General features: G+C 34.8%; 1 protein-coding gene across 1 annotated transcript; it reads right to left on the reverse strand.

The window, feature by feature from the left end:
* Positions 1-1172: 1172 nt before the first annotated feature.
* On the reverse strand, positions 1173-27853 carry LOC124165897 (intraflagellar transport protein 140 homolog). Its single transcript, XM_046543440.1, has 25 exons — positions 27722-27853; positions 27437-27585; positions 27102-27329; positions 26723-26853; positions 26337-26479; positions 24529-24704; positions 21877-22108; positions 20960-21219; positions 20430-20625; positions 20066-20339; positions 18365-18482; positions 18122-18276; positions 16969-17137; positions 16729-16878; positions 15680-15837; positions 14755-14929; positions 13761-13926; positions 12524-12644; positions 9283-9556; positions 8208-8377; positions 7697-7841; positions 6151-6360; positions 5580-5798; positions 5039-5217; positions 1173-2849 (listed from the first exon to the last, which is right to left on the reverse strand). Exons 2-25 carry the CDS (start codon positions 27581-27583, stop codon positions 2393-2395), a joined length of 4653 nt encoding a protein of 1550 aa, XP_046399396.1. The 5' UTR covers positions 27584-27585; positions 27722-27853; the 3' UTR covers positions 1173-2392.
* Positions 27854-27984: the final 131 nt, after the last annotated feature.

The raw sequence follows: 27984 nt of genomic DNA on the forward strand, positions 1-27984 counted from the left end.
GTGCACTCTTAATTAGATGATTCGGGGGCCCTTCGCCGGAAAATTTTAGGAAATAGCATGCCTGGAAATGAAATTTACAAACTAGATAGAAGGTAACAAAAAATGGCTATTTCGTCATAAAAAAATACTATTAAATGAGAATTTCACAGCTTATGTTAAATCAATAGTTTAATATCGTTCTATTATCTATTTTGTGAATTTTTTCCTTAAAATTGTACTGAAAAAAAAACTGAAATTTAACCTTTTCGAATAACCCCTTAAAAAAGCACCAGGTTCTTATATTTTCTAACTCATTTATTTTATTTATTTTTGATGTAGTCTTTTTACTCTGAGTATGTTGTAAATAAAGCGAATATTGAAAACGTATAATTTTATTATTGCAAATTAAAACTTCGGTCCGAGTAATCTGATCCCCACACGGAAAATAGATATCTATATATTGTCTATTTTCATCTATGAATAGACATATATCTAATAGATGCCTATTAGACATCTATTAGATATATCTCTCTGTTAGACACCTATTAGATGCACAGGTGACAAGGGGGGGTTTTGGATGCATGTCCGAAAGTGTCTTTTAAAACGCGATTCATGAGCTATGGAAGCGATTTAACATTTGATTAAGGGACAATTTTTTTGGTTCCTTACTCGAGTGATGGCGGACTTGAAAAAATTACGCCATGCGTCGAACAATGCCAACTGCATGACGTCAGCAATCATCCGTTCCCCCTATTAGAATTAAGGTGATTAGTACTCATCATCACTGGTCAACAATCCTAGGATTGGTTTGACGCAGCTCTCCACTCAGTTCTCCTATCAGTACTAATAACCATAATTATTATAATTACATAAGATTGTTCCTCCCCTAACTGACAAGGGGAGACGATGTACCTTGCTCTGTCTTTTTTAATGCCATATTTTTTATGGCAATCGGAATGGCGAACACATCTCTGAACTGATAGTGATTCCATTGAATGGGCCTTAGTTTGGCTGTGATTAATTAATTTCCGAGCTGTATTTTTAACAAGCGTTATATAATCCCAAAATAGCACCTTCATATCAACAGGGTCAGTTGGTCTAGTGGTGAACAGCTCAATTAACAATTTGTTTTCACGTGAAAAAATTATTTCAAGTAAAGAGTATACATACTTAGGTAAATGATAACACACTTATATAAATTATTCTTATTTATTCAAACTCCAAACTTTGAGCACTTCACAAAAGTAGAGATCATTGGTAAAACAAAATTGTCACAGGCATTAATACTACAAGGTAAGGTACAAACCTAACTAAAGAGGAGCTGCTGTTTTCAGAATTCATTTGGGATAGCAAATCTAACGATGCAAATGAAAACTGATGCTTACATGTCCACCCTCAAATTTTCATACTGCTTTGGTTGAAAATTTAGTATCACAGTTAACATGTCTGCCAACAGGCCAAAACCAAGAAAACAATTATCCATGGTCCAAAATGAAAATTTACAAAAGAGCACAAGCTCCAGCCACATGCAACAAAAATAAATCTATTAACATATTATAGAAATAATTTATAAAAAATACATAATCTTTGAACTGAGCAAATTGATGACAGAACTATAAGATCTGGGATCATTGATGAGTGTCTCTATTTTATTGTAATAAAATATTATTGCATCAAAATTACCACCTAAAAGTGAAGTCACTTTTGTGATTGCTTTAAATAACTTTATTGAGATTAATATTAAACATGTTATATAAATACTTTCAATAGAAAAGTATCACTGTTGGACGGTTGATTGATATGCAATGGACGGCACATTTAATTCACTGAATGTGAATACATAGATCACTTTAGACCTTTGGTCACAATGGAACAATTGAATTCCATTAAATTCAATGAAAATAATTCATGTTGCAAAGATAGTAACTCTTTACATCCACCCCTCAGTTTCCCAATACTTGGACTGTGATGGCTGGATGATTCACTGTCACCCAAATCACATAAATTGTGTAATGCATATAACAAACACAAAATAACAAGATATGCTGCATGAATGTTTGTACATACAATGGCTCCTTTTCAGGATAACTCACATAAGCATAATATTTACAACCAATACAAAAAAGATTGAACAATGCACATTATTATGAGCATTATCACTTAACAGTAAACCTGATTTTATCACAACTTAACTCACAACCACACAATTAATAATATTAATGATTGCACATAAAATGAATGCATCTAATGCTGCTTTAAACTGTCAATCATTAGGAATACATTAGCTATGCCTTTGTAAACTTACAACTCCTTCCAAATATAATCTTACTGTGCGAACAAATGGTAAATATTCACTCCAATCATTTTCTTTTCCACAAAGTGATAGTATCGGTGAGTGATCAAAAAGACTCATTTAAATTGCATAGACCTTGCCATTGGTGCGAATCATGGAGTTTCTCCTCTCTCCTTTCAGGGTTTTCTCCTCTATTTCCTCTTCCTCCTCCTCTTCCTTCACCGCCTCGATTTCCTCAACTTCAGCAATTTCATCTTCATCGGCATGGATGGCTGATGCCCTGCTCACACTTCTACTCTCCCTCCTATCGTTCTTCAGCATTTGAGCAACTTCAGGGCTCAATTTGGACAAAGCCGAAGCGTCGACGTAATAAGCCAAGCTGGTCCCAGTCGGTAAGGCCTCCCTCATCTCTCTGAGCAAGCGCATAACTTCGTCCTCATTCCCCTCCCTTGCATAGTGCTCTGCCACAAATGCATACACATCACCACGCCTAACGGCATCTTCACCTGAAACTTGCCACTCTTCCAATAAAATTTGGCAACGCTGAATTGCTCCCTCTGGATCTTGTTTGTACTGTCTGAAAAGGGAATGACAAACATGTTGTCAAGGCATTTTCCAAGTATCATGATCTTAAAATATAATCAATCCATATATATGTACCTATGTTACCAGTAAAACCTCTTTATATCATAATGGAGGGGACCAAAATTTGGGCAATTTGATGTATGGAGGTTCCCTATAGAGAGAGGTTTTAGTGATATGCACCATTTTTTCATATCCTTTGGAAATGAAAGGCACTATATACTGTCTTTTAAACCATTATATTTATGCGTTCAAATAAACATGTATGCATTAGTGAACAAATATTTATTATTTTATGATAACACAAAGCGAGTGCTATCGTGTGATTTTTACCTTGATTCAAGAGAAAACGATGTGATCTCTCTTAATTCAACAGACACTTAAAATGATTGGGATAGTCGGATATCTTTTTTCTTAGTTACTGTTAGGTATGCTATCATATGGAACAAAATGGCCATAACTAATGGTTAACATGAAAATTACAGCATATCAAAGGTGTAAAAGAAAAAAAATAAGTGTGAAACATTTATAGGTGAAAATTTCATTCCATGCACGTAATTGCGGCTGCATTAATGGTCTCTAGATGTCTCGGTACGATTTGCAGAGGTAGTTAGGCAGTATCGGGGGTGTCTCCTTGGTATGATAAGTGGAGGTTTTATGAGATAAAGAGGTTAACTACAAAGAGGTTTGCCCATAAATTTACATGTAAATCTGACGGGACCGTAGGGGTGGTATGAAGTATGGAGGTTTATGATGTAAAGAGGTTCACTACAAAGAAGTTTTACTGTATATATATCCCCTTTTCTAATGCTTATCACAAAGTCTGTAACAATTGTAAGTCTCTGATGAGCGTTGAAAGGCTTTTCTTAAGTCAAATTTTATGAGGCACCCAACATTTGAAGTCAGTATTGTAAAGATCACTAAAATTAAGGCAAACTACTTTTAAAGCAATTTGAAACTGAGGAATTATGATATGATAAATCCAGTCACATAAATGAAGCTAAATTTTCATGCTTTTAGAATTTTCATGTACCACACAAAATCTGGTCTACAATTGTCTGGCAGCAGCTTATTGCAGATTGAATCATGCTACCAATCGATCATAGTGGAATGAAATGTTTCAAAACAAATGAAATGATACAAATATAAGTAGTAAATAACTTCTTCTAGCAACAAATTTCTATATTTTATATCTTGACTGAGAAAAATAAAATTGCTAGTGAGGGACGTTTTATTCTTCCATTTTTCAATGAATTAAAATCCAAAACAATCTCCTAAAAGGCAATTGAAGATTATGAATTAAGTACAGGCATCCCCCGAGTTACGTATGTCTCGACTTACGTAAATCCGTACTTACGTAAGCGATAACCGTTTTTCAAATGATTACGTTAATTTTCGAATGCGAGCGCGAAGAAGTAGATATTCGCTCGTACAACCTATGGTAGAAAAAATATCGAATAGTTATAGAGTATTTAACGTGCTAAAAATAACAAAGTGACCCATTTTTGTCATTCCTCGAAGGAAATTTCATTAATTTCTGTAGAAAAATCGCTTATAAATCCCAAGTCAGCAATCAACGTGAAAATTTGCAGTTCTAGCGATGGATGTGGTGGCGTATGTGGTTGCGCTCATTCCTGTACGATACAACTTGTTATACAGCAATCTCTGAAGCGCCAACGCAAAGGTTCGATTTACGTAAATTTCGACTTACGCATAGCCTGCCGGAACGCATCTCTTACGTAACTCGGGGGATGCCTGTAAATAATTTATTTGAAAATAAGAACAACAAAACAGAAATCACATATATTGGCTACTAGTTGACATGCACCATGTGTCATTGGCTTTTGCTTCAAGCTAAAGTCAGAATGTTAGCAGCTATATCTTAGTGTTTTGCTCCAAAGGGATGAAAAATCATCTGATGGCCAAAAATGGATTGCGTGGACGGATTTTTTTATAGCAAAGAGGTTTGCTGAGTAAAGAGGGCAAAAACAAAAATCTTATGACAGGAAAATTGGCACCATAACTTTTTTCCTGTACAGATGTAGAGATTTTGTTACACAGAGGTAGTCTACGACAAATGTTGACAGTACCTCAAAAATCTACAGCTGATGTTCAAATCAAATGAAAAAATTGTACTAGTAAGATCACTTACTTCAGCAAATATTCTAAGATGAAATATTTTACCTTTGAATTTCAACGAAGTGTCTTACAAGACGAGAACGTCTTTCAATCTCTTCACCTTTCCTACGAATTTCTTCACTATTTACATTGCTACCCTTGGAGATAGTACGAGTGTGACAGACCTTAGCTTCTTCTAAGGCATTTAAAGCTTTTTCATAGTTCTGGAACTCATCTATTTCCACCTGTAAACCATTAAAATAGAGTGTTTGAGCATATGAATACAACATGCAAATATTAAATAACCTTTGAGCTACCAAGAATACACAGGGTGAATTTTTACATCAAACCCATTCATTAAATATGTACTGGGTGTTATACAAAACCCGAAAAACAACAGATTCAAATCTTAATTCCTTATTGTATGACAAATAATATCACTATCATCAGTTCTCACTCCAACAACATCATAAGTATCATGCTCAAAACTCTTCCATCCCTAAATTTCACCTCACACAGGGAATAATTTATCCTTGTCCAAAGATCAAAAGCGTAATTTCAAATTATACAATCAAATTTAATTCAAAAACTAGTAAATACTACATACCTCTGCACAAGCCATGTAAAAGCTAGCAAGTAAATGTTGAGCTCGCCCTTTAGTATAGAAAGTTATTATATTTCTCATTATATTGGGCTCATTTCGCCAGTCTAGTGACTGCAAGTAATTAGCTGCCATGATGTATATTTCACGCTGACGAGAAACATTGGCAAAGAAAATTATTTTTTCAGGATCTCCAATTCTTAGCAGGACTTTCATGGCCTTGACCTGGAAAAAAATCAAATATGCAAACATCATGTAAATGTCACAGACAGTCACTTGCCTCACTTTCTCCCAACGTATTATTGCATGAAACCATACCCAATTCAAACTTCAAGGTGCACACTCACTCCTAGTTAAGGAGCAAAAACATTTCTCAAAGCTATGAAGAATTTCAGGCTAATTAAGTTAAGAGGATATTATCAACTTTCAAGCTACTTCCTATTCACATTGAGAGAATATATAAATGCCAATATGTAGGGCATTTAAATAATGCCAATATGTAGGACATAGAGTCATGTAAATATAACTAGCAGTGGCAAGCAATCTGATGCAAATCTGTTTTTAAAAATTTCAATACCTTGTTTCCTGCTTGAGTATATTTTTTGGCTGCAAGCTGAAGATTTCCTTGGGATACGGCAATTTCAGCCATTTTCTCAAGAAGTTCAGCTCTTTCAGATCTGCTCTCTTCGTCTGCCTTGTCTTTAACTTTTTCCAAAGTGAGCTTTTCAGCTAGCTCATCAGTAAGAGGAACATCATGCTTCATGCACAAATCCAAGGCTTCGCTGTACTGGATGGGAAAAAATCAACAAAAATAAATTTTAACAACAAAACATAGATCGATGGCTAAGTTCTAACAACACGTATCTCAAAAATAGCAACTTATCAGGAGAGAATTTATTTATATAAAAAACCATTTATTATTTTAATTGTATATAATTTTAATTGAAATTAAAAACCAAAAATACATAAAACTGAAAAAGAAGCATACATTTGCAAATAAAGTTGTTTTTGCAAGAATTTTATTGTTTATTAACAGTATTAACTCACACGGGCCATATTTTGAGATACCTGTTGATAGAACTTAGCCATCGATATGTACAAATATTATGATTGTTTCAAGAACAATTAAATTCAACTTTAGTCATTGAAAAGGCTGAGTGAATAGAGATAGAGAGCTACAAAAAATGTGGGAAGGTTTAAATATACATGCTAATTAAATTTAAAATACCCAACGGCCATAATTATTACCCAGCATCCATAGTCTTGAAACATAATATAAAAAAGCCACCATGTTGTTTGATTAAATAATTAAAAATTAACAATGGTAGTGAGGAGGCAAGAATGGTACTGAGGGACGCAGAAAGGAAATACACAAGCTGGAGTCGTGGGCTGAGAGAGCTACGTATAAGACGTGTCTTATAAGATCGGCAGAATAAGAAAAAAAGAGAGGACGCAAAGAAAAAGGTGGTGAAAGATCAAGAGAGGGATCGTTGAGGAAGATATCAGGCAGAGAGTAGAGTTGTGGAGTACTGTACCATCCGGCAGTGATTGAGTGGAGACGCGAGCAGTGAACCCAATAAGTAGACTTGAATGGTTATTACAAATACACAAGGGGAAGAGTTAAAAGTCCATTGCAATTAAATGGAAGTTATGCAATCTGTTTGTTATAATGATCGATTGTAAATTGGGCCCAATTAGTCTTACTTCATGATATTCTTAATATAAAAGTGTAAAAGTGATTTTTTGTGCATATTATTTCATAATTAAGTGAGTTTATATACCCAAATGTAACACGAAAACAGATAAATAGGAGGTGAGTAGTGTTACATTAATTGGTAGTGTTACAGTCTATTATTCAATCTTTGTAATGGCAATCCCTATAACTGACTCTTTCCCATTTGGTGGCAAACATTATAATAAAATTCCACAAAATGATTGAGGCATTATGCATAAAGGTGAAAAATTACTTGATTCCTACATCCCTTTCACTTTTTGTAACATACGGCATAAAATGCAATATAAAGAAAATGAAGCAGCTTAACTATACTGTACACATAAAAAGTTGATCAAAAATTAAAATTTTCAATTATTGATGTGAGCTTCATTTTCATTATCATATTTACCTTTTTAGCCATTGCAAGCAGATTTACAGCCTTTTCAAACTGCTTGTTTTGGATAAAGAAAGTTGCACATTTATGGGAAAGCAATGGATCAGAATTAGCATTGAGATCCATAGCGATGTACTGCAAAGCATTGAACTGCTGTGTCCTGTAAAAAAAAAAAATGAGCACTAAGCTAGTGAAAGAAGAACACAAAAATAATTTTACAAACCAATCAGCTTTGAACTGAACACACCAAATATCTTCTATATTAGGACATGCAAACTCTGATAGGCTCTAATTCAAAATAATTTGACAAAAGTCAATTTTTTCGGTTTTTTAGTCTTATTTGTTTTGAATAGATTGATTATATATTTGATTTTAATACAAATACAACGGCTATTCTAAAACTTTTCAACATAAATGATCTAGTTCTCAATTAAAAAATTAATTTGAAATTAATACAAGCAATTAAAATATTCAAAACTGCAATAGAAAATATTGCTTATCGATAATTATCAACTGCAGAAAGTACCTAAATGCCAGTTCTAATGCCATGTGAAGTAGACCCGCTCTGTGGTATAAATGGACAGCTTTCTCAGGGGCAGGAGGGTCTGCATTTTCAAAGTATCTTCCAGCATCCAACTGATCATTGGGTCCAGCTGTTAAGGCAACATTCCAAAGTTCTTCTTTCATATCGTACTCCTGAAAATACATGAGAATGTCAATATTTACATTTCCATCCCAGAGCATATATACCCTGCATTGAGAAGACAGGTCATTCCAATTTCTATTTCAGATGGCCATTGCTTTTATCTAAATTTTACAATGATGCTCATTGAAATATGCTTCCAGTAAAACAAATAAATGCTGAAAGAATTATCTCCTTTTTGGCCACTTCAATTGGTAATTTGAATACATACATACTTATTTTAAACCGAGGAAAGGTGAGATTTGTGGCTCAAAAGGTTTATTTCATGACAGTAAATTACAAATTAATGAAAGATTGGGGGACAGCATATTATTCATATGTATAGGCAAGCAATATTAAACATAGGTACATATTCTAAGGAAAACCCATAATAATATGTAATAAGCCATAATATATATGATTACACTTGGGATCATACAGTGAAGACAATGACAGAAAAGTGACAAGACTTCGTATTTCAAGACTTAAAATTTGTAAAACAAGAATCGGAAGAGTTAGCATCCTTTGCACGTGGATTTTACAAACTTTAGATATAAAACTAAGAATATGAATAGCAATGAAATATGCTAGGTGGTAGAGAACTACCACGTTTTCACTGTTTCACAGTACATGCACAAGTTCATAAAATTTTTTCCTCAGTACATATTTCATAACTCACTACTAACACTGATTTGTTAATCCAAATTCCTTTTTCTGTTGGCAGATAAAAATTGGTGGTCACCTAATAAATAGGTCTGTCTTTCATCCAGGCAAATCATTTGTTTTTCACTCATTTTCATAGATTTGCACCAAAAATTGACTTTAAGAAAACATTTTAACACAATCCTTTTAAAAAACACCAAGGACGGTCCATTTATGACTGCAAAGCTTACGGATAAAGCATGTTTTCTTCAATTACCTTACAAACACGTATTGCATTTCCATAGGCACGTGCTCGGGTGTATGCCCTGACAGCTCCTTCAACCTTGCCTCTCTTCTCCAGTTCTCTGCCAAGTTCAAATAAGGCTGGTTGATCTGATCCCGCCGATTTCTCAGCTGCTTCAACATCATTTAGAAATCGGCACCGCAGACGAACTTGGGATGAACGGTCATCTACTTCCTCATATGCAGCCAGAGCTCCCTGAATTTCTCCTTTAGTTTCCAGTCTCTTACCCCACCAGCTACCAAGAACCCTGAAAATGGTAAGTGCTACTAAACAAGGAACTTATAGAGGCATATAAATATGTTCCATGAACTTTAAAAGATAAGAAATAATATTCTGAAAAGATCACAAAAAGTTACATACAAAAATATGAGCATGAAAATCAATCCTTTTGGCTGCCATAAAATTGATCTCAAGCTTATCGAACCAACCATTTAATTAATGATGACCCTCATATGAAGTTACATAAATAATTTTTTTGTATTTATAAACATATGATATGAAAATTCAATTTAAAAAACCACTTCATCCCATCATCATCCTCACATCCTAAGATTGGTTTGACACATCTCTCCACTCAATTCTCCTATCAGCTAATCTTTTCACACCAACATACGTACTTCGTCTCCTTCATATCTTTCTTCACCTGTTTCATATATTTTGCTCAGTCTTCCTTTTCCATTCTTTCCATCCACTTGTCTCCCAATGATTGTCTTCATCAGGCCATCAAGTCTCAAGATGTGGCCTATAAGGTTGTTCCGCCTTCTTATTAAGGTTTTCATGAGGCTTCCCTTCTCTCCTACTCTTCTTAGGAATTCCTCATTCATAAATCATAACTAACTCAATCGATCCATGTGACCCTCATCATTCCTCTGTAACATCACATTTTGAAGGCCACCATCCTTGCTTTCTCTGCTGCTGTCTTTGTCCATGCCTCACTTCTGTACAGCAGGTCTCTCCTTTGGTGGAATGCTCTCTTCGCTTGGGCTAATCTGCTGGTATGTAATTTCTTTCTTGCTGCTCCCATCACCAGTAATCCTGCTTCCCAAATAACAGAATTCATCCACCTCTACCAGTTTTTTGATTTCCTACTTTAATGTTATTCTTGACTTCTTCTCTCCTGTTGCATACTAATATATTGGTTTTCTTTGTGTTTATTTTCAGTTGATATATACTCATTACCCTACCCATATTAACTACAATATTTTTCAAATCCTTCTTTGTTTCCACTATAATGGCTTTGTCACCAGCAAATCTTAGCATGCTCATTTTTTCTCCATGGATATTCACTCCCAAAGCCTTTTCTTTGATTTCATTACATAATTGCTTTCTCAATGTAAACATTTAAAATTACGGATCACAAAGCACAGCCATGTCTCACTCCTTTCCTGATTCTTGCTTCTTCACAGCTAGGCCCTAATTTTATCACTGCTACTTGGCTTTTTCATAAACTGTGGATGATTCTTCTGTTATTGTAAATATGTCACTCTAATTTCTTTTAGGATTCTGAGCATTGAGTTCCAGTCCACAATGTCAAATGTCTTTTCTAAGTCCACAAACGCAACGAATGTTGGCTTGTTCTTTTCCATTCTCCTCTCTATGAGCAGCCTAAGGGCTGATATTGCTTCTCTGGTGCCTTTGCTTTTTTCTGAATCCAAATTGGTCCTCATCCAAATACTCTTCTGCTTTTCGTTCTATTCTTCTATAGATGATCCCTGTCAGTATATTCGACCCGGGTGTAGTCAGGCCATTGATCCTAAAATCTTTGCAGTTCTCCACTCTTTTCCTCTTGGGAATTGAGAATATGTATAATGTTCCTCTCAAAGTCCTTTGTATCACACCTGTCGAATACTCACTAATGATTTTGTACACCTGGTGCAACATCTTTTCTCCTGCATTTTCAATTAGCTCTGTGGGAATATCATAAATTCCAGATGCTTTATTTATCCAAAGGTCAAACCACAGGCAAATAATAGAGAACAATTTTTTTACCATGCTAATTTTAGTATTGTAATTACGTTAACAGTGGTAACTCAGTTGAACGGCTGTCAGTTGTAAGACAAAAGTGGGCTAGTGCTGAATAAATACATTCATTTCTATGGAAGTCACTGCCAATTGTAAAACCTTTAGTAGAAAAACTTTCACAGTTTTATGATCAAAAAAGCCTAACCACACTAATCTATTTCCATGGAAATCAAAGATGTACGAGGCCACTAATCTGCTGACAGATATGTCATGTATCCCATGGAATAAGCCTACTGTGAACTGTGACAAGTCTTGTTACAAGCCAACAATTTCAATGAAGGATTATTTTAAGTAGCCCAGCCCCAAACTTTCATTTTGGTTAAATCCAATAATTTTATTTAATTATGTTTTACAATTACTGAATTAGAGTATAAAATATTTGTTTTTTTTAAACAAAAATATTCCACTAAGAGATAAGATAAATTTGATAATATCTGCACTTATTCCAAAGAAGCAAGCAAACTACATACGTTTCTTTCATTTAATTTGTGTTTTTAAGAAAAATATATACATCAATATCTTTCAAGACTCCAAAATAGTGTTTTAGGATACAGTACATAAATGTTTTTAAAAATAACTTTTTCCTTTTATTCTGGATATTTATCTCTAAAGTGCAGGCATCTTAAAATTGAATACATAATATCATTTCTCACTTGAGTTTATCTTAAAGTTATGGTGAATGGGCTTCCTAAAGTAAGACTTTCACTTGCATGAGCATCTCACATGTACATATTTTTTCTTTGGATCAAGAGCGTCATACATCCCAGGTTCCACTGTACCAAGTTTTTGAATTTGGCCTAATTCCCAGTGAAGCATTTATAGCATGAAAGAGTAACAATGTATAAAGAAAAAAATTAACCTGGAATCAATGCTTTCCTTAAGATACTTTAGCTGAAAGCATAATCATGTTTTGCGTCAGTAAGAAGTATTATCCATTTTTTTTATTATACTTAAATTGTAAATAACTACAATTCAAGAAGGCAAAATGGAACATTAACATAAATGACAATTTTTCCTATGGGAGAAATTCTTTGTAACACATGATGCTTTTCAATTCAAAGAAAGAAAAAGAATACGGTTACCATTTGCTCAAACTACAAAATAATGTACACTTAAGTTTTAACTACACTGAAAATATCACTAGATTCCAAATACTCATGCAAAAAAAGTATACCAAGAATACAAGACTTACTGATCTTTGGTCTGTTTCATATAGCTTTCTAGAAGCTCTTCGTGGCAGGACAACATCCTAGGAACTTCAGTTCTGTGAGTTTCAGATTTCTCATACATGGTAATGGCACGAGTGATATCACCTATGTACAAAAAAAGATGATACATACTTTTTTGTCTGGAGATTTTTGCAGCTTCTTTAATCTATCTGGTAAGTTCCTTTTGGGTAATGCTGCGTTGGAAGCATTTTCGGCTCAATGTTTCACACCACCCACTGGGAGCGTTTTCAAAAGACTGAGAGAAAAAATCATTCTCATTCTCTTGAAAATGCTACCAGAAAGAGTTAAATGTCAAGCTGAAAATGTTTCCAACGCAGCATTTCCCAAAAGGAACTTAACAGATGATACATACTGTCTCACAGAACATTTTTTAATCATGGATTCCCATTACACAGTTCCATAATCTAACACAATTTGGCTGGATCAAGCAAAAGATGTGAAGGGCTAAAGAAAATTTCACACTCATTCTTTGAAGATTAAAAGCCTTCATGCAGCTGCATCACATCATAGGGAAAGGCATTTTTAGACCCTAACTACATACAGATAGTTGGATTCAAAATCAAATCGTGTAAGAGGGAAGGAGATATCTAGTGTGGAGATATGCAGTGATTAAGTACACCTCAGATATAACCATCCATGGAGTATGTGCAATATTTCAGTATTAAAATTCCCATTATATTCACCAAAATAACATAAAATATTACTCCATAACTCAAATAGGGCTTATCAATAAGTACAATTAAACTAAAAAAATAGTGCATGTGAAATAAAATTAAATAGAGATGACTCATTTAAGTTTAATCTTTAAGAGGGCAACTTTAAAATTTTCAGTGACAAACATCAAATGGCTTCATTTTAGCAACTAATCAAACCAACTCACTTTGATTGCCAAAGCCAGCAGCTAGTTTTATTTCGGATGTGATTTAAGAGAGGAATTTTTAAAACATAAAACCTACATTCTGGCACCGGCAAAGTTGGTATCAATGGGAGAGTATTCATTTAAAAACATTGAAATGTACAATTTGGCAATTTTAAGGTAACACGATGACAGACATAATATAAAATTTTCACTTTACCATAACATTATTATGGTATAACCTCATTAAGTAACTATAATTCATGGGAAAATTCCAATGATTTTATCCCTATACAATACTAAATTAATAAGCAGGTGATGATAGTTCAAAAATGTGAGAATACCTTGGGCTTCAAGATGCTTGGCATAATTGTAGCAAGTGGACCTCAAATGTATCCTATCCAGTTCCTCAGCTACTTGCAAAGCTGATTCCCAACGATTAGAATCTTGATATAATTTGTTCAGCAAATCATAACGACCACAACCATTGAGGAGTTTCTCTGCTTCAGCCTAAAAGTCCCACAGTAAAAATCATTACCATCGGTAGCAATTATTTTGATTAAAAACTCCAAATAATTTAAATGAATCCCAGAAATACTTCAGTTACGACTAAAAACTATATGTAATGTCAACAAAATGACTAATGCATAGTACCACAAAAGAATATTACGCATATAATACATAAGAAAACACACAAGAAGACATAATCCTGCTTGACCAGTCTGATTTCCTCATGCATTTCTTGTTTTTAACTTGCACCATCATTTTAACAAATACAGAATACATATAGTAGACCACTATCAATATTTAAGAGTCACTGTAAGAAACTTATTCAGTGCCTCAAATTATACCTTGGTTATCAGGGCCAGATATTCCTACAGGATAACTAGGCTTCAGCCTAGGGCCACAAGATTAAGAGGGGCCTAGAGATAAATTGTAAGCAAAATAAAAATTACACTATCCTAAAACTTGTGAACATTAATTCACTGAACCAAAAACTAGGAGAAATTCAACGCATATGACTATTAATATAAAACTGTAATTTACAAACTTAAAAATGGGAAATAAGAGGGCCTCTTGTGTGGAATAGCCTTGGGTTTCTTTTCATCTAAATTCGGGCTTGATCTCAGTATTACATCAGAATAAAATTTTCATACTAGAGATGCAATTAATATTGTCAAGCCTCTACTCTATATACCCTTAGAATTTCAAAATGACTGCATGAGTTTAAAACAAGTCACGAAAAAAGACTACACAAAACAGGTCAAGGAGGAGTGATGCATCATCTTAAAGCAACCAAACCACACAAAATCAAAATTTAAACAGAAGCATGCTTACTGTGAGACCCAAATGCAAAGCTAGCACAGCCACTCGGACATCCAGCGGAGCACCTGCTGTTTTTCTAAGTGCTCGCGCACCGATTGCGTTACCCATGTGTCCCAAACAAACAGCACCGACATCCACTTGCTTGGTCTCAACGCACATCCTGGCCATATTCTCCCATATCGCACCACTGCACCATCATTCCAACACAAAACACATACATAGATTACATACATTTCTCTAATTGGAAATACAGTAGTGCTTTGACTATCCATCTATGAGGACGAGAAATGCCAAGAGGATAATGAGAAGGAACAAAAAATCTTCTAATGATAATTTTCTCATTAATGTTTACTTTGGAGTCAGAGTCATGATTTATCTGCTACTTCTGCATCCATTTCATCCAAAGACAATTAGTATGGATGAGGGGAAACGTATGAAAGAGGGACTACAAAATGGTGGGAGAGGGAAAGTAAGGGAGTATTTAAGTGGAATTGCTAGAGAAGTAACAAGTGAATAGTAAACAAATGAGCAGATATTAAAATGATAACCAAAGCACTACTGTGTTATGTACCGATATAGATGCAAACGTTACCAAATGAGGGAAGTTGTTCATAAGCTAATATGACTCAGATATTTTCACACAAAATACACAACAGTTATACACAGAAAAACTGAAAAAAGAATTATGGCATGCAAGCATCACAATTGTACTCAGAATTTATTTATAAAAATTGATATAAACTGGCCACTCAAGAGAGTCATGTGCTTTCAGTCTTAAGATTATTCTTTATCCTTAATAAAAGGAGAAAAATTAAAATTTAGACCAGACCTCAGATCATATTAAGTCATCAGACTCGCATATCAAAGAGGAGAGGAACAAGAATGAGAAAAGATTAACCAAATGCTCAAATCTACTAACTGAATCAACGAAACCTACCTTTTAATTGTTTTTATAGCTCTGAAGGCCTCATCCATATTTCCCATGCTTAAATAGTAGCTGAAATTCACCACTGCATCACGAGTAGATTTATCACAATCTTCAAGGCCTTCAAAATCTCTCATAACTTTTCTATCCGAGAGTCCACCACCAGTAGCCTTTTACAGATAATCACATGGCAAATGAAAAAGTTTGAACAATTTTATAAAAGGGTACTCAGGTACACATAAACTAAGCTGTGCAGAGAGAGAAACATGTAACAATGCACGTTCTAAAAATTATTTATAAAGCGCATGATGTGATCCCTCCATTAAAAATGAACTGATAAAAATTCAAAAGGGCTTCTAAGAAATCTTCCAATAAAAATGAATGCAACTTTCTTCATAGGGGCCAAGGGGGATACAGGGGAATAGAGCCCCCCAACCCCAATTGGGTTGAAACACACCCTCCATAAAATCTAAATTTTTGGAGATTGCCACTTTGTACAAAAGCATTTATGTAGTTATATTTTCCGATATATATTTACCAACTTTAACAAATGTAAATACAAATTAGCTCTAAACTAAGGGCCTATTTTACAAGCTTCTGGTATGTTACAATCCAATGATAGATCCAGAGAGGGGAAATGAAATTTTGAGACATTTACTCATTTCTTAATGAATAAACAATTTCACCATAATAATTCTAAAACAATTTTGTACTCTATTGAGAGCACAATAAATAGCACAACTATTTTAATATAATTTCCTTCATTTTCTCAATAAAGCATTTTTCGTCTCTGCAATGTTGATTTTCAAGCTTTGGATGGAATGCGACAGTGACCAAATATATTTCCCAGAGACAATCAAGATCCCTGCTGAGACAATAAGCCTAAATATTTTATTTTCAATCCATTACATCAAGACATGCTTAATTAATTTGCGAAAAACTGGTGACATTGGGAGAAAGAAATGTTTCACCAAATATGAGAACAAGAAAGGAGCAAGTACCTATCAAATATAAGCCGATTTCAATTATAAGAGTGAATAAAATTCTAATCAATGTCCTACCTCATCCACTGATGTTGGTTTTCGAAGCAAAATAAAATGAGGTATTTCAACTCCAGTTAACTTGACATGATTCTCAGGAAATGTAACTGAATTTTGCATCAATATTTCTCCTTCGGGTGAAGTAAATAAGGTAACCAGAACCACTTCAGGCTGAAATTATGAAAAAGAAAACATAAATGAATAATACTAAGTAATTTTTAAGCCAGAGGCAATGGCAATATGAAGATGTACAATACTTACTCTCCTAAATAGGTTGGTAGTGGAATTCATTGATGAGGTAACCTTTATATTGCCATCGTTTGATGGCAACATTTTGGCTTCACATACAAGCAATTTTGGTTCATGTTCATCCCAGTGATGCGATAATACAAACCTATCAAAAATTCCTAAAACTAATGATGATGCGGCCCTAAAAGTAAAATAAAATTTGATTAACCTCTTGTAATATATTTTTTTAAACACTGCCACAAATATCATTGGGCATTTTAAATTAGGTTTTGCAATTTAAGGATTAAGGATTTAAAACAGCCATTCATTAGGTGAAGATAAACCTCCTGAGTATGATAAAACAGAGAATTCAACACGGCAGTGCAGCAGCCAAAACCTAAGGCCAGCATTACAACCATATAAATTCCCAATAACCCCAATATTATTACCATAATTTGAAAAGTTCCAGAAGCCTCAATAATAATCTCTAGTAAAAGCCTGATACCCCTCCATCTTTGAAAGTACAAGATAAAATGGAAGAAAACTTTTTGCTCAAAATAAACTCAGCACTTCAATTCACAAAACATTATCAACAAAATCAACCAAGCACAGTTTTCTCTGTCATGGAAAGGTTGGAAGATGGGGATATGATAAGCTGGGGAAATCCATTTTTCATTCTTAGTAATAAGCACCAAAGCTAAATTTTTCACTTTCCGACCCTTACTTTGAGGAAAAACTACCCAGGCGAGATATGAAGCCCTGACTTTTGGATTGACAGGCAAGCACTTATCTATGGCAACATCAAGGCCAGTTAAACCTATTACTCTTAATGACCTCGGGGACATGATCCAGCTCACAAGCTGGGAAACACATATGGGCCATTTTTGAAAGTGCCATTTATCAAATTAACTTGATTTTGAACTAACTTGAGTACAAAGATGATTAGGTCACTGGACAGTTATGAACTAACTCCAAAGCAGAAGATCTTAGCCTAACTTATTTAGCAGTCATTGCCATGATAATGACTTCATTATTCTGAGTAATTGGGATTTGATACACATGTTTTGGCCAGGAAATGACTGCTAGATGTCTACTCCATTGGAGGTAGTTCCTAAAAACTGTCTTAATATGAGATTGTTAACTTGATAATTAGTGCTTTTGAACATGGCCTCAGATGACTACTCACTTTTCATGCACTTCCTTCTCTTTGCTTGCTTCTCTCGGAGAGGTATCACTCAATTCACCATCTTCATTTGTCCCACCGGTAGCAAAATCTAGGTAACTAAATGTGTCTCTGTTGATGTTCCATATGTACAGCTTAGTATCAGGAAATAAGTCTGACTACAAGGGAATAAACATCGAAAATGTTAGAGAAAACATAGTTCCTCCATTAGTGATAAGAGCTCACATAACTTATTTTTGAAAATACCTTGGCAATGGTCAATGACATTTTGGTTCCATCAGAATTACATTTTGCACTAATAACTTCCCCAAAATCAGGAATTACATCTCCTAATCTTTTTGGATGAACATGTATTTTGGCCTCCCTGGAATACATTTTTTACTTGAATTAATCGTACAACACAATATCATAAATATTCATCAACAATATTCATTGCCACATACAGTATCCTGAAAATAATTACATATTATTATCAAAGAATAGATTGCAAGAAAGTACTTTCCAACAGTGTCCATGAATCTGTAAGGCCACCAAGAGATAGAAAACCTTACTTTGATCCTTAAAAGAAGGAATGAGTTAATGAAAAATAAGTCTGTCATCTTTTCTTCTTTTTAAGACACATACTTAAAATCCGACCTACACCACCTATTTTCCCATTTAAATACAAGTTCAATGACCTTTTTCATGAATACTTTTTTGTTGTTGGTACTAAAATAGGTAGTTATGTATTTAAAAGACCCATTTTTTCTACTGCTCAACCCATTGCTTACTTTTCAAATACATATGTAATCGGAGCAAAAACAATGAAGTTTCTAACCATTCCACAGTAAGGGTCTTGGGAAGATGTTAATACCTTAGGCCACACTCCCACCCAATGGCCTTGGACGCTACATACCAATAATCCTAACCTCTATATCCAGAAAGAGAATAGGGTAGTTTCCTTCATCAAAGAAAACAAAAGGCGATTCGTTACCCACCATTGATTGCGATTCGTTACCCACCATTAGTGTATTTATAACATACAGATTATTTGGTTTTAGAAATCCCAGTTTAGACGAATGTTAATGCTCAATTTTAACCTCATTTGAAAAAGGCAAGATTGACGGCCATTCAATGCCACTCCACGTGACATCACAGGCACTTAGATGCTATAAGAGTAGTCACAAGTTTTACATTGTCTGAGATTACCAATTCATGCATGAGGCACGGAGCTCAGGGAAATAATCACCTATTAAAATTGCCTATGGTTGGAAAGTTTCCTTCGTTTGATAAGGTACATACTAACAATCCTTATTTAAGCCAAGCACTATCTCCTAGCAGGGTACTCTGCTCCACACTGATTATACACAAAAATGTCTGGTGAAGGAAATCTGCAGTACCTTTACACACTATATTTCTACCTATGAAAATAATGTTATACCAGAATTTTAAAGTAGTTTTAGCTAACATTGGATGATGCATCCAAAAAGTAATCATAACTTAAAACTACAATCTGCAATCCGTAAACTGCAATCATAAATTTTTAAAAGGTTATTAAATACATGATGCCCATTAGCAATTAGTTATGAAACGATTGCATTATTGCAGGACAAATTATGTTAATCTACACCAGCAATACTTTTTCCTTATACAACAATTATGAATAGGTGCAAGTAAAGTAATACCATTACAAAAACTCATAGTGGAATTTGAAGACTACCATTCATGGAATAATTGGTTTAAGAGCATGAAGATAATCCAAGTTGTAATTGTTTTACTGAGCTAAAAATGGTACACATATAATTAGAGGTTTTATAAACTGCGGCATTAAAGTAGAGCCATCATGCAATTTTAGCTGTTAAGGTATAATGCCATTAAAATATTTTAATGCATTCAATATTTTAAAACATAGGAATAAACACACAAAGAAATTATTTACAATTTTCAAAAAGGTTTATAAAATGTTACCTTCGAGAAATATCCCACACAGTTATAAATCCTTGGAGTGTAAATACAATTAAATATGGAGCTGTCAGGTGGATTCCACAAACTTCTCCTTCTTCTTCATGTGTACCCAGAGTACTTGTAACTGTTCCTTGGAATGTATGGCACCTAACTTTCACTTCCTCCTTAGTTTTATTCGGATTCTCCTTACCCGATTCATCCTTGGATTGAACGGTTTCAAGTATATACAAACTTCTACTGTGAATAACTAGATCTTCAGCTTTACAACTAAAGGATCCTGTGGATGATTGATACAAGCATGATGATAGGAGGCAGAATTAAATAGAAAAGATAAACTTGAATAACACAAGATAGGATTTAAACTCACCAATCATACGGAACTTATCTGGAATATTTTCTGATGCCTCATACACAACAACTTTTTTATTGTCCCAAAATGCAACATGGTTATCTCCAATTGCGACACCAATGGCACGAACATCATGCAACTTGAGAGGAACAACCCAACCACCATCAAATTGTTGCATTAAAAATTCAGATGGAGAAATCTGAACTGCAGCCACCTATAAGGTTTGAATAAAAAACTATCAATATACCAATTCATCATTTCTCTAATTACATAAATAATAAAGAAAAATAAAGTTTCATGCATCTATTTTTACACCTAAATATTTCACATGAAACTCCTGTCTTTCTATTCTTTTTGTTGTATTCCCTTCATGTTTCCACAAAATGGCATTCTAAGTACAATGTCACAGGCCTTTCAAATGGGTGTAAAGTAAGATTTTAGTAATTTTAAAGGAGGAAGGATTGGTCAATTCTGGGAATGAGGGAATTTAATCATGTTTGGTTTAATTAAAAGAATTTTAGATGGTCAAGTCCAAAAAGCACACTCACCTTGTTACTGTAGCACACTGCCACTGGGTGCTCACAAAGTAGGCAAACACCACTCACAGTATGCACAGCCAATATTCCTCTACCCCCACCCCATTGTACCGTAACAATAGCACCACCTTCCACACTCACTGTGCCCAAGCGCACCCAAGATCCGTCACTTTTGTCAGATGATCCTCTAATTTTAGTGGAAGCCTTTGCCGTCGAAGACAAAAATTTCCACATAAACACACGCCCAAAATTTGTGCTTCCACACATGCTCCCTAAAAAAAAGTAAAAAGAGAGATTAAATAACTACTTTCAACTATCTCACTTGATATAGTTTAACTTTTAAATGCCTATCGTCCCCATAAAGGCACGTGATTACTATACATAGTATGGGGTTGAAATTAAATCAGACGGTGAAAAATGATGACTGACAATGAGCATTTAAATCCAGTAGCTAAAAGTTAATAATGAAATAGTGAGAAACAAAAGGATTAATAGGGGCAAGAGTTCATGTTAAAAAAAAACTCTTGCCATTTACATAGTGTCTATTCCCTCTGAAGAAGTGCTTTTTCAATCAAAGAACCAGAACATCTCTTGCCTCATGGACTGTGGTACTATGCGCACAACTCTAACACATATTGCCTAGTAAGACCATTATCTAGCATATATTACTTCTTGTTACTCTTTAGCTACATCAATCCACTGGAGAGACATTAAAAGCAATCACCAAGAAATAAAAGAATCATATTTCAAGTCTAGTTGAAGGAAAATGAATATTTCCAAAGGTAGAATATTTGGTTTACTATATACTATGCATTAAGTGTTGCCATAGCAGGAATAATACTGGTAAATCTATGCATAGTGGCTTATAAAAACAATTGAGAACTTAATGGGCAAAGTAAATTATTCTGCAAAAAATACAATAAACTCACGTTTTTTGTCGTAATATGCCAAAGAAGTAAAAAACTCATTGGGATGAGAAGGAAGTGAGGAATATGACTTTGTTAAAGAGGTGGGAGGCTCTTGGATTTCCATTGGTAATAAATAATTTTCTCCAGTCTCGAGGTCCCAGCATCTAACTGTAGGTTCTCCTGCAGAAATAGCCAATAATCCTTCTCCAGCCCAAATTAAACTTGCATCTGTGGATCTCCCATTGATTTTAACCTGAAAAGAATCAAAGGGAACTGTAAATCACTCAAAAATTCTTCACACTTTTCGCCTAACAAATTCAAAAATTACCCAGGGGAGAGAGAATTCTGGAAAATATAAGGTCGGAATCATGAAAAACAAATTCATAATACATAAATATATCCTACTAAGGCCTAGTGCATATATAAATATAACCTACTAGCCTGTGTGCATGTATAGTACATATGTATGTCCACTGGTACTTCACTCATAAATTATGTTTTTCTTATATATGTACAGTTAAACCAACGAATCACAGACATTACTTCCCCATCAGCATAGTCGAGTTATATGAATTCATTTGAAGATCTAACATATGGTATGCAGACTCCTACTTACAGGCACAGAAACTTTTGCGGACAGTTCTCTTTTTCTCCCACACAGCTAATTACTAACCAAGGGTGGCAGTATGTTTTCATAATTGGCTGAACAATAGGAGCAAATTTGGAAGAGGAGTTAGAAAATGTGGCTGTCTCTCACAAATAGCATTCACCACATACTTGGAAGAAATAATCATAGAGAGGTTAGAAATTTAGGAAAATATGGATGAGAAATGGGAGTAAAAATAGTTTAATGCACCACGTTTGCAGACAACATGGCAATAGTCACAGATGATTCCAAAATGAAAAGCTGAAAATGGTACAGAGAAAGTTCATTGCAAGATACCGAAAAAAATGTAAAAAATACAGAGAAGGAAGGAAAAAAACTATATGTATAGGCCATTTCCTGATGCATGAGGAGTGAGAATGCACATTTAGGATTGCTGTTGACGGGCCAGAGAAGGGATTGAGTGAAATGGGATGGATGTATTTCATGGAATAGGGTGGTTTCCTAATTTTTTTATTGCCTAAATCGAAAGATTATTACTCCTGGACTACGTATTTCACGCTTTTAGATTTTTACATGACGATATCTATTTTTCGCGATAAAATGAAAAGTGAAAAATTTCAAGAGCACGAAAACGCTACGCGTAAGTATGAATGCCGGGAAATCTCTCCGTGTGACATATTTCTGGTTCCCGCTGCCGCCCTGTGAGGTGACCTTGAGGCGAGTTGAGCGCTGATACGACACAGGCTGCTAGCGGGTAGCTGAGTACCCTGCTTGCTGGTAGCGCTTGGCTTAAATAAGGATTATTAATACCTTATCTAACGAAGAAAACTTTCCGACCTTAGCCAGTTTTAATAAGTGATTATTAAGACATGTTTCCCAGAGCTCTGCACCTCATGCATGCATTGGTAACCTCAGACGATGTATAACTCCTATCTTCTCGTATAGAAACTAGGTCCCTGTGACGTCACGTGGAGTGGCATCGCAAGGGCGCCAATCTGGACCTTTTCAAATGAGGATAAAAATGGACCATTGCCATTCGTCTAAACTGGTACGTCACGTGGAGTGGCATCGCAAGGGCGCCAATCTGGACCTTTTCAAATGAGGATAAAAATGGACCATTGCCATTCGTCTAAACCGGTATTTCTAAAATGAAATAATTTGTATATTATGAATACAGTAATGGTGGGTAACGAATCGCAGTCGATGCCTTTTGTTTTCTTTGATGAAGGAAACTACCCTATTGGATGGGCACCGTGGATGGATAAACATCACTGACAAGGGCAGCATTCTAATTAAAGAAAGATTGGACTCGATTAACTAGCAGATTAATTTGAAGAGAAAGATAAATTGCTGATACGCCTAATGAAACAGAAGGAAAACATGAGAAGGAGAAAGAGAATGAAACCTTTGACACAAAATCACAAAAAAAGAGTGAAAAAAGGATATTCCATCATGAAATAAAATCAATACTGTTCTTTTTGGGTGGTTCACAAAACTTATGGGCAAATAATTTTCTTCTCTTCAGGCCGATTCCTCAGGAAAGAGCTCTAGAAGTTGCAGAGGAACTCAAAACAAAGAACTACCCAGTAATTTAGACATGTGCATGCAGTATGCCACAATAACTGTGTACATGAGGAATAAGGTTAGACAACATTCATTTCACATCTTCGGTAAATAATCTCACAATCACCATGTAACACCACTGCTTCACTTTCTTCCATTATATCAAGAATGCAATGAGTAAAACAGTCAACGACCACCTGCATTATGTGCGTGTAATACTTCTTTGTGTAAGGACCACCTGCATTATGTGCATGCACAAAAAGGTGTTAATTGTGTCACCTCTATGACTTAAGCACGTCTCTCACCTACAGATATATTTTTCTGAATTACAACTCCCTGTAGGTGATAGATTTCAGTACAATCACATGCACACTACCCCATCCATAAAATAAACCAAAATAACATTTTGTATTCACATCTTGCACTTCAGCTACGGACAAGAAAAATTAATTTGCATGCACATGTTAAGCCTGATGTATGTATGTAATTTATTTACAACTTACCTTCATTATCTCAGAAACTTTTCCATCAACATCCACATGAAACTGTCCAATATTTAACTTGTCAGTCATTACAATAAGGTAATCTTTTGTCTCATGAAATAAGAGCTTTTTGATGGCGCCATCTGCTCGAAGAACTTCTTCACAGTTACCATTATCCTTGATGTAATATATCACACCTAAAATAAGGCAGAAGTCATAACTCATGAGGTGTCAATGGAGATTAAATATTGATAGATGGAGATAGATAGAATGAGATATGTATATTATAATAATAAACCTATCTTATTTACAAAATAAAAATATAATATGTACTCAAAACCTGCTGAATAACTTGTGCTTCACGATGTCCATATTGCAAGAGTGTATATCTCGCTGCATTGTCTTCCAATTTATGATGACCAATGATGTTTAGAACAAACTATGTACCACATTTCTCCCCTTTCCAGTCTCTTAGGATTCAATTGAGAACAAATGAAGTCACTTACACTCAAAGATAGGCAGTTCCCTCCATTACTTTTCCTCCATTACATAATTTACCCTCCATCCAGGTGCATGGGGAGGCCACCCCCAAAAGTTTTTCCCTTGAGGCTACTACCCAAAGTACGTTTTCTGATAAGACTACCAGGCCAGGGTCATCCATCCTCCGATACTCCATTTTTTTTGACAGTTTTAATTCATAATTTTGGCATACAAGGAACAATGAATTTAACTTTCAACATTATGCAAACTAAATAAATAGCTGAGTTATTGAAATGAATAGTTTTCCACTAAGTGAAAATGGACGACTAAAATTCAGTTTAGGCAACCCTCACACCTCCCAATCACCCTCATCTCCCCCAAAGCAAATTTCTGGCTATGCCCCGGCTCCCATATCTACAAGTCCTTCAGATGAATTAAAAGGCTGGGTCTTAGTGAACGATCCCATTATTGTTAATACATATTATATCTACATTCAGTGTTACACATGATAGTAACAATATGTCCGTGATCTCTTTCAGCCACTCACGCAAATACATTTATGTTCATCAGATAATAATCCTTACTTCAAATCCACAAAATTGTCACACATATTTCAAACTCTGATTATAATTTCAAGTTTGTGAAAGTCGGTCTTGAAGATTCCCAATTTATACATTGTTTACCTATATAATTTCTAAGCAAGGTTAATACTGAATAATATTTCCTGTACTATAAAGAGGTTTTAGAACACTTTTTAATATCCATGACTTGATTCTGTTCAGTTCACTATCAAATAAGGAATGAAGTGAGGGAGGGGAAATAGCACTTCGACGGTTTGGTTTTCATGTCACTCATCTTATGACAAATATGTTCAAATTTTAACTTAAAATCCCCATTACTTTTTAAACATGCACAGGGTCAAGCCTTTCAGTAAATTTGCTTTTGTTAATGAAGAGAAACCTCAATCCATGAACCATGCACCCAACCAGGAAGATGGATGAATACGATCACCTATGAAATTGCATTCTTTTAAGGGGTGCAAACTATGAAAAAATGAATGAACACACACACAATAGCCCTGTTTCTACTTCCATGCCTTCATTCACCATTGATGCAAGTGTTTTATGTGAATTCATGCATTTTGTAAACATAGATTTGAAAAGGTTACCTTACACACTTCTATGAGTCAAAGTTAACAGATTATTATTACGTAACTATTCAGGTATATAATTTACTTGTTCTTAATATGATTCTTATAACATACTCACTTATGACTAACATGATATATGTACCATGATACATTAGGATAAAGCTATTCACTTATGACAAAATTAAAGAGGTACACACACCTGAGATAGACCCAGCGAAGAAACAAAGGTTATCTGTTTGTTCCGACTGAAAATTAATCCTCTGTCCTGCAGTTTTTGGCCTCCAATCACTAAACATGTCCAATGCCTTTTCATCGCCAGCAACAGCAGCACGAGCAAGCCCACTACAATGAATAAGGCTACATTAACAAACGGCACAAATATTTACCAAGTAATTGCACATTTTATCATTTCACCATGGATTGCCATGCCTACAGAACTTGATCATAAGAATAACAATCATGATGACATTCATTAATAATGAAACAAGAAGGATATTATGTGATTTCATACATTTTAAAACCTATATCACTTATTTTAAAACAACTTCCACAGCTGATCTAAGACATAATTTCTTATTTACCAACCTGAAGTCAATAGAAGATGACATAGATGTCCTTCTAAATGTTATCTGGCTTATTGGATCTTTTAATTCATGATGAAACACAGTTTGAAGTTTACCTCTGGTATCTGCTTTCCACCCAATAAGGGATCCAGACTGGCAAGTTGAAGAAAAATTTAGGCTTAGGTCACGATTTATTTTTTATGCCTGAAGCAATGTTATAGGTATTTGTATTATAACATGTGCAGAATGAAAAGGCGGTGTTCTTTTCAAAGCATAAACACAAAAATTTCAGTTTACAAGAAATGAATGCTACCCACATATCAAACTCCAACACAATAAAATGGGCATTATGTGGAGTCGTACTGCTTTCTTTCGCAAATTGGCAAAATAGGGGTACCTACTGTATCTGCAGAAATAAGCCTTAAGCCTTGCTTGCTCCATTTAAGCAAGGTAATCGGGTCTTTATGAGGTGAGTCAACAGGAAAAAATTCTTCCTGGCCGTCAGTCCACACTTGCAGCCCTCCATTTTCCCATCCTATTGCTATTTGAAGGCGGGTTGGATGCCATATGAGAGAAGTTACTTGAGCAGAAACATGGGTTGGAAAATTAATGCCTTCCAGAAGTTCGCCCTAGAGAAGTTTATTATCTTTTAGGTCTCTCGTTATTTACAGTAATAAAAATAAGCTACAAAACAAAATTGTTACAAGATTGGGGCTAGTGAAATCCAAATCCTTACCTCTTCATTGCAAATAAAAATGAATCCCCCGTTGTCACTGTTGTAAGAGGACACTGCAAGGATAGGGTGTTTTTCATGCAAAGATATTCCTATATGGACGGAATCTTTTAAATGGCACTTAGCCTGATAGTCAAAATACAACGCCATTTCTGAAACAAGAGATAAAATAGCCGCTTAACCACATTTTTGGCTTAAAATATAAGTAAACATGACCGCGACGCATTTGTAAACATTGACGAATAATTAAATTCTTCGATTCCAAAATTACATCTCGAATAAACTTACCCCATAAAATAACTCTCACAAGCCTACTTTCCGATATTTACATTAATATTAGTAAACATTGACCGTAAGGTCACAATAAACAAAGCTTTTCTTTCCATTTTCACGTACACAAATATTCCAAAGCAAAAATGTATGACAATTTCAGCGCTCGTTTCCAAACGAGCATCGGTATGAAAAATTCATAATGTAAAATGGTGGGGGTTTCAAACACGTTTCAAGTGCGTCGTTCACCCTCCGTAGGAAAATTAATAAATACGTGATAA

The sequence above is a fragment of the Ischnura elegans genome, chromosome 1, assembly GCF_921293095.1.
Source record: "Ischnura elegans chromosome 1, ioIscEleg1.1, whole genome shotgun sequence".
Taxonomy (NCBI): Eukaryota; Metazoa; Arthropoda; class Insecta; order Odonata; family Coenagrionidae; genus Ischnura; species Ischnura elegans.

Bases quoted from the DNA above. Each gene is read 5' to 3' on its own strand.
- LOC124165897 (XM_046543440.1), bottom strand. From the start codon at position 27,583: ATGGCGTTGTATTTTGACTATCAGGCTAAGTGCCATTTAAAAGATTCC. The intron at 18,483-20,065 runs GTAACATTTTAT...AATGTATTCCAG, and splicing joins GTGTGGGATATTTCTCGAAG to GGAGGCCAAAATACATGTTC. The intron at 7,842-8,207 runs GTACTTTCTGCA...TTTTTTTTACAG, and splicing joins GCATTAGAACTGGCATTTAG to GACACAGCAGTTCAATGCTT.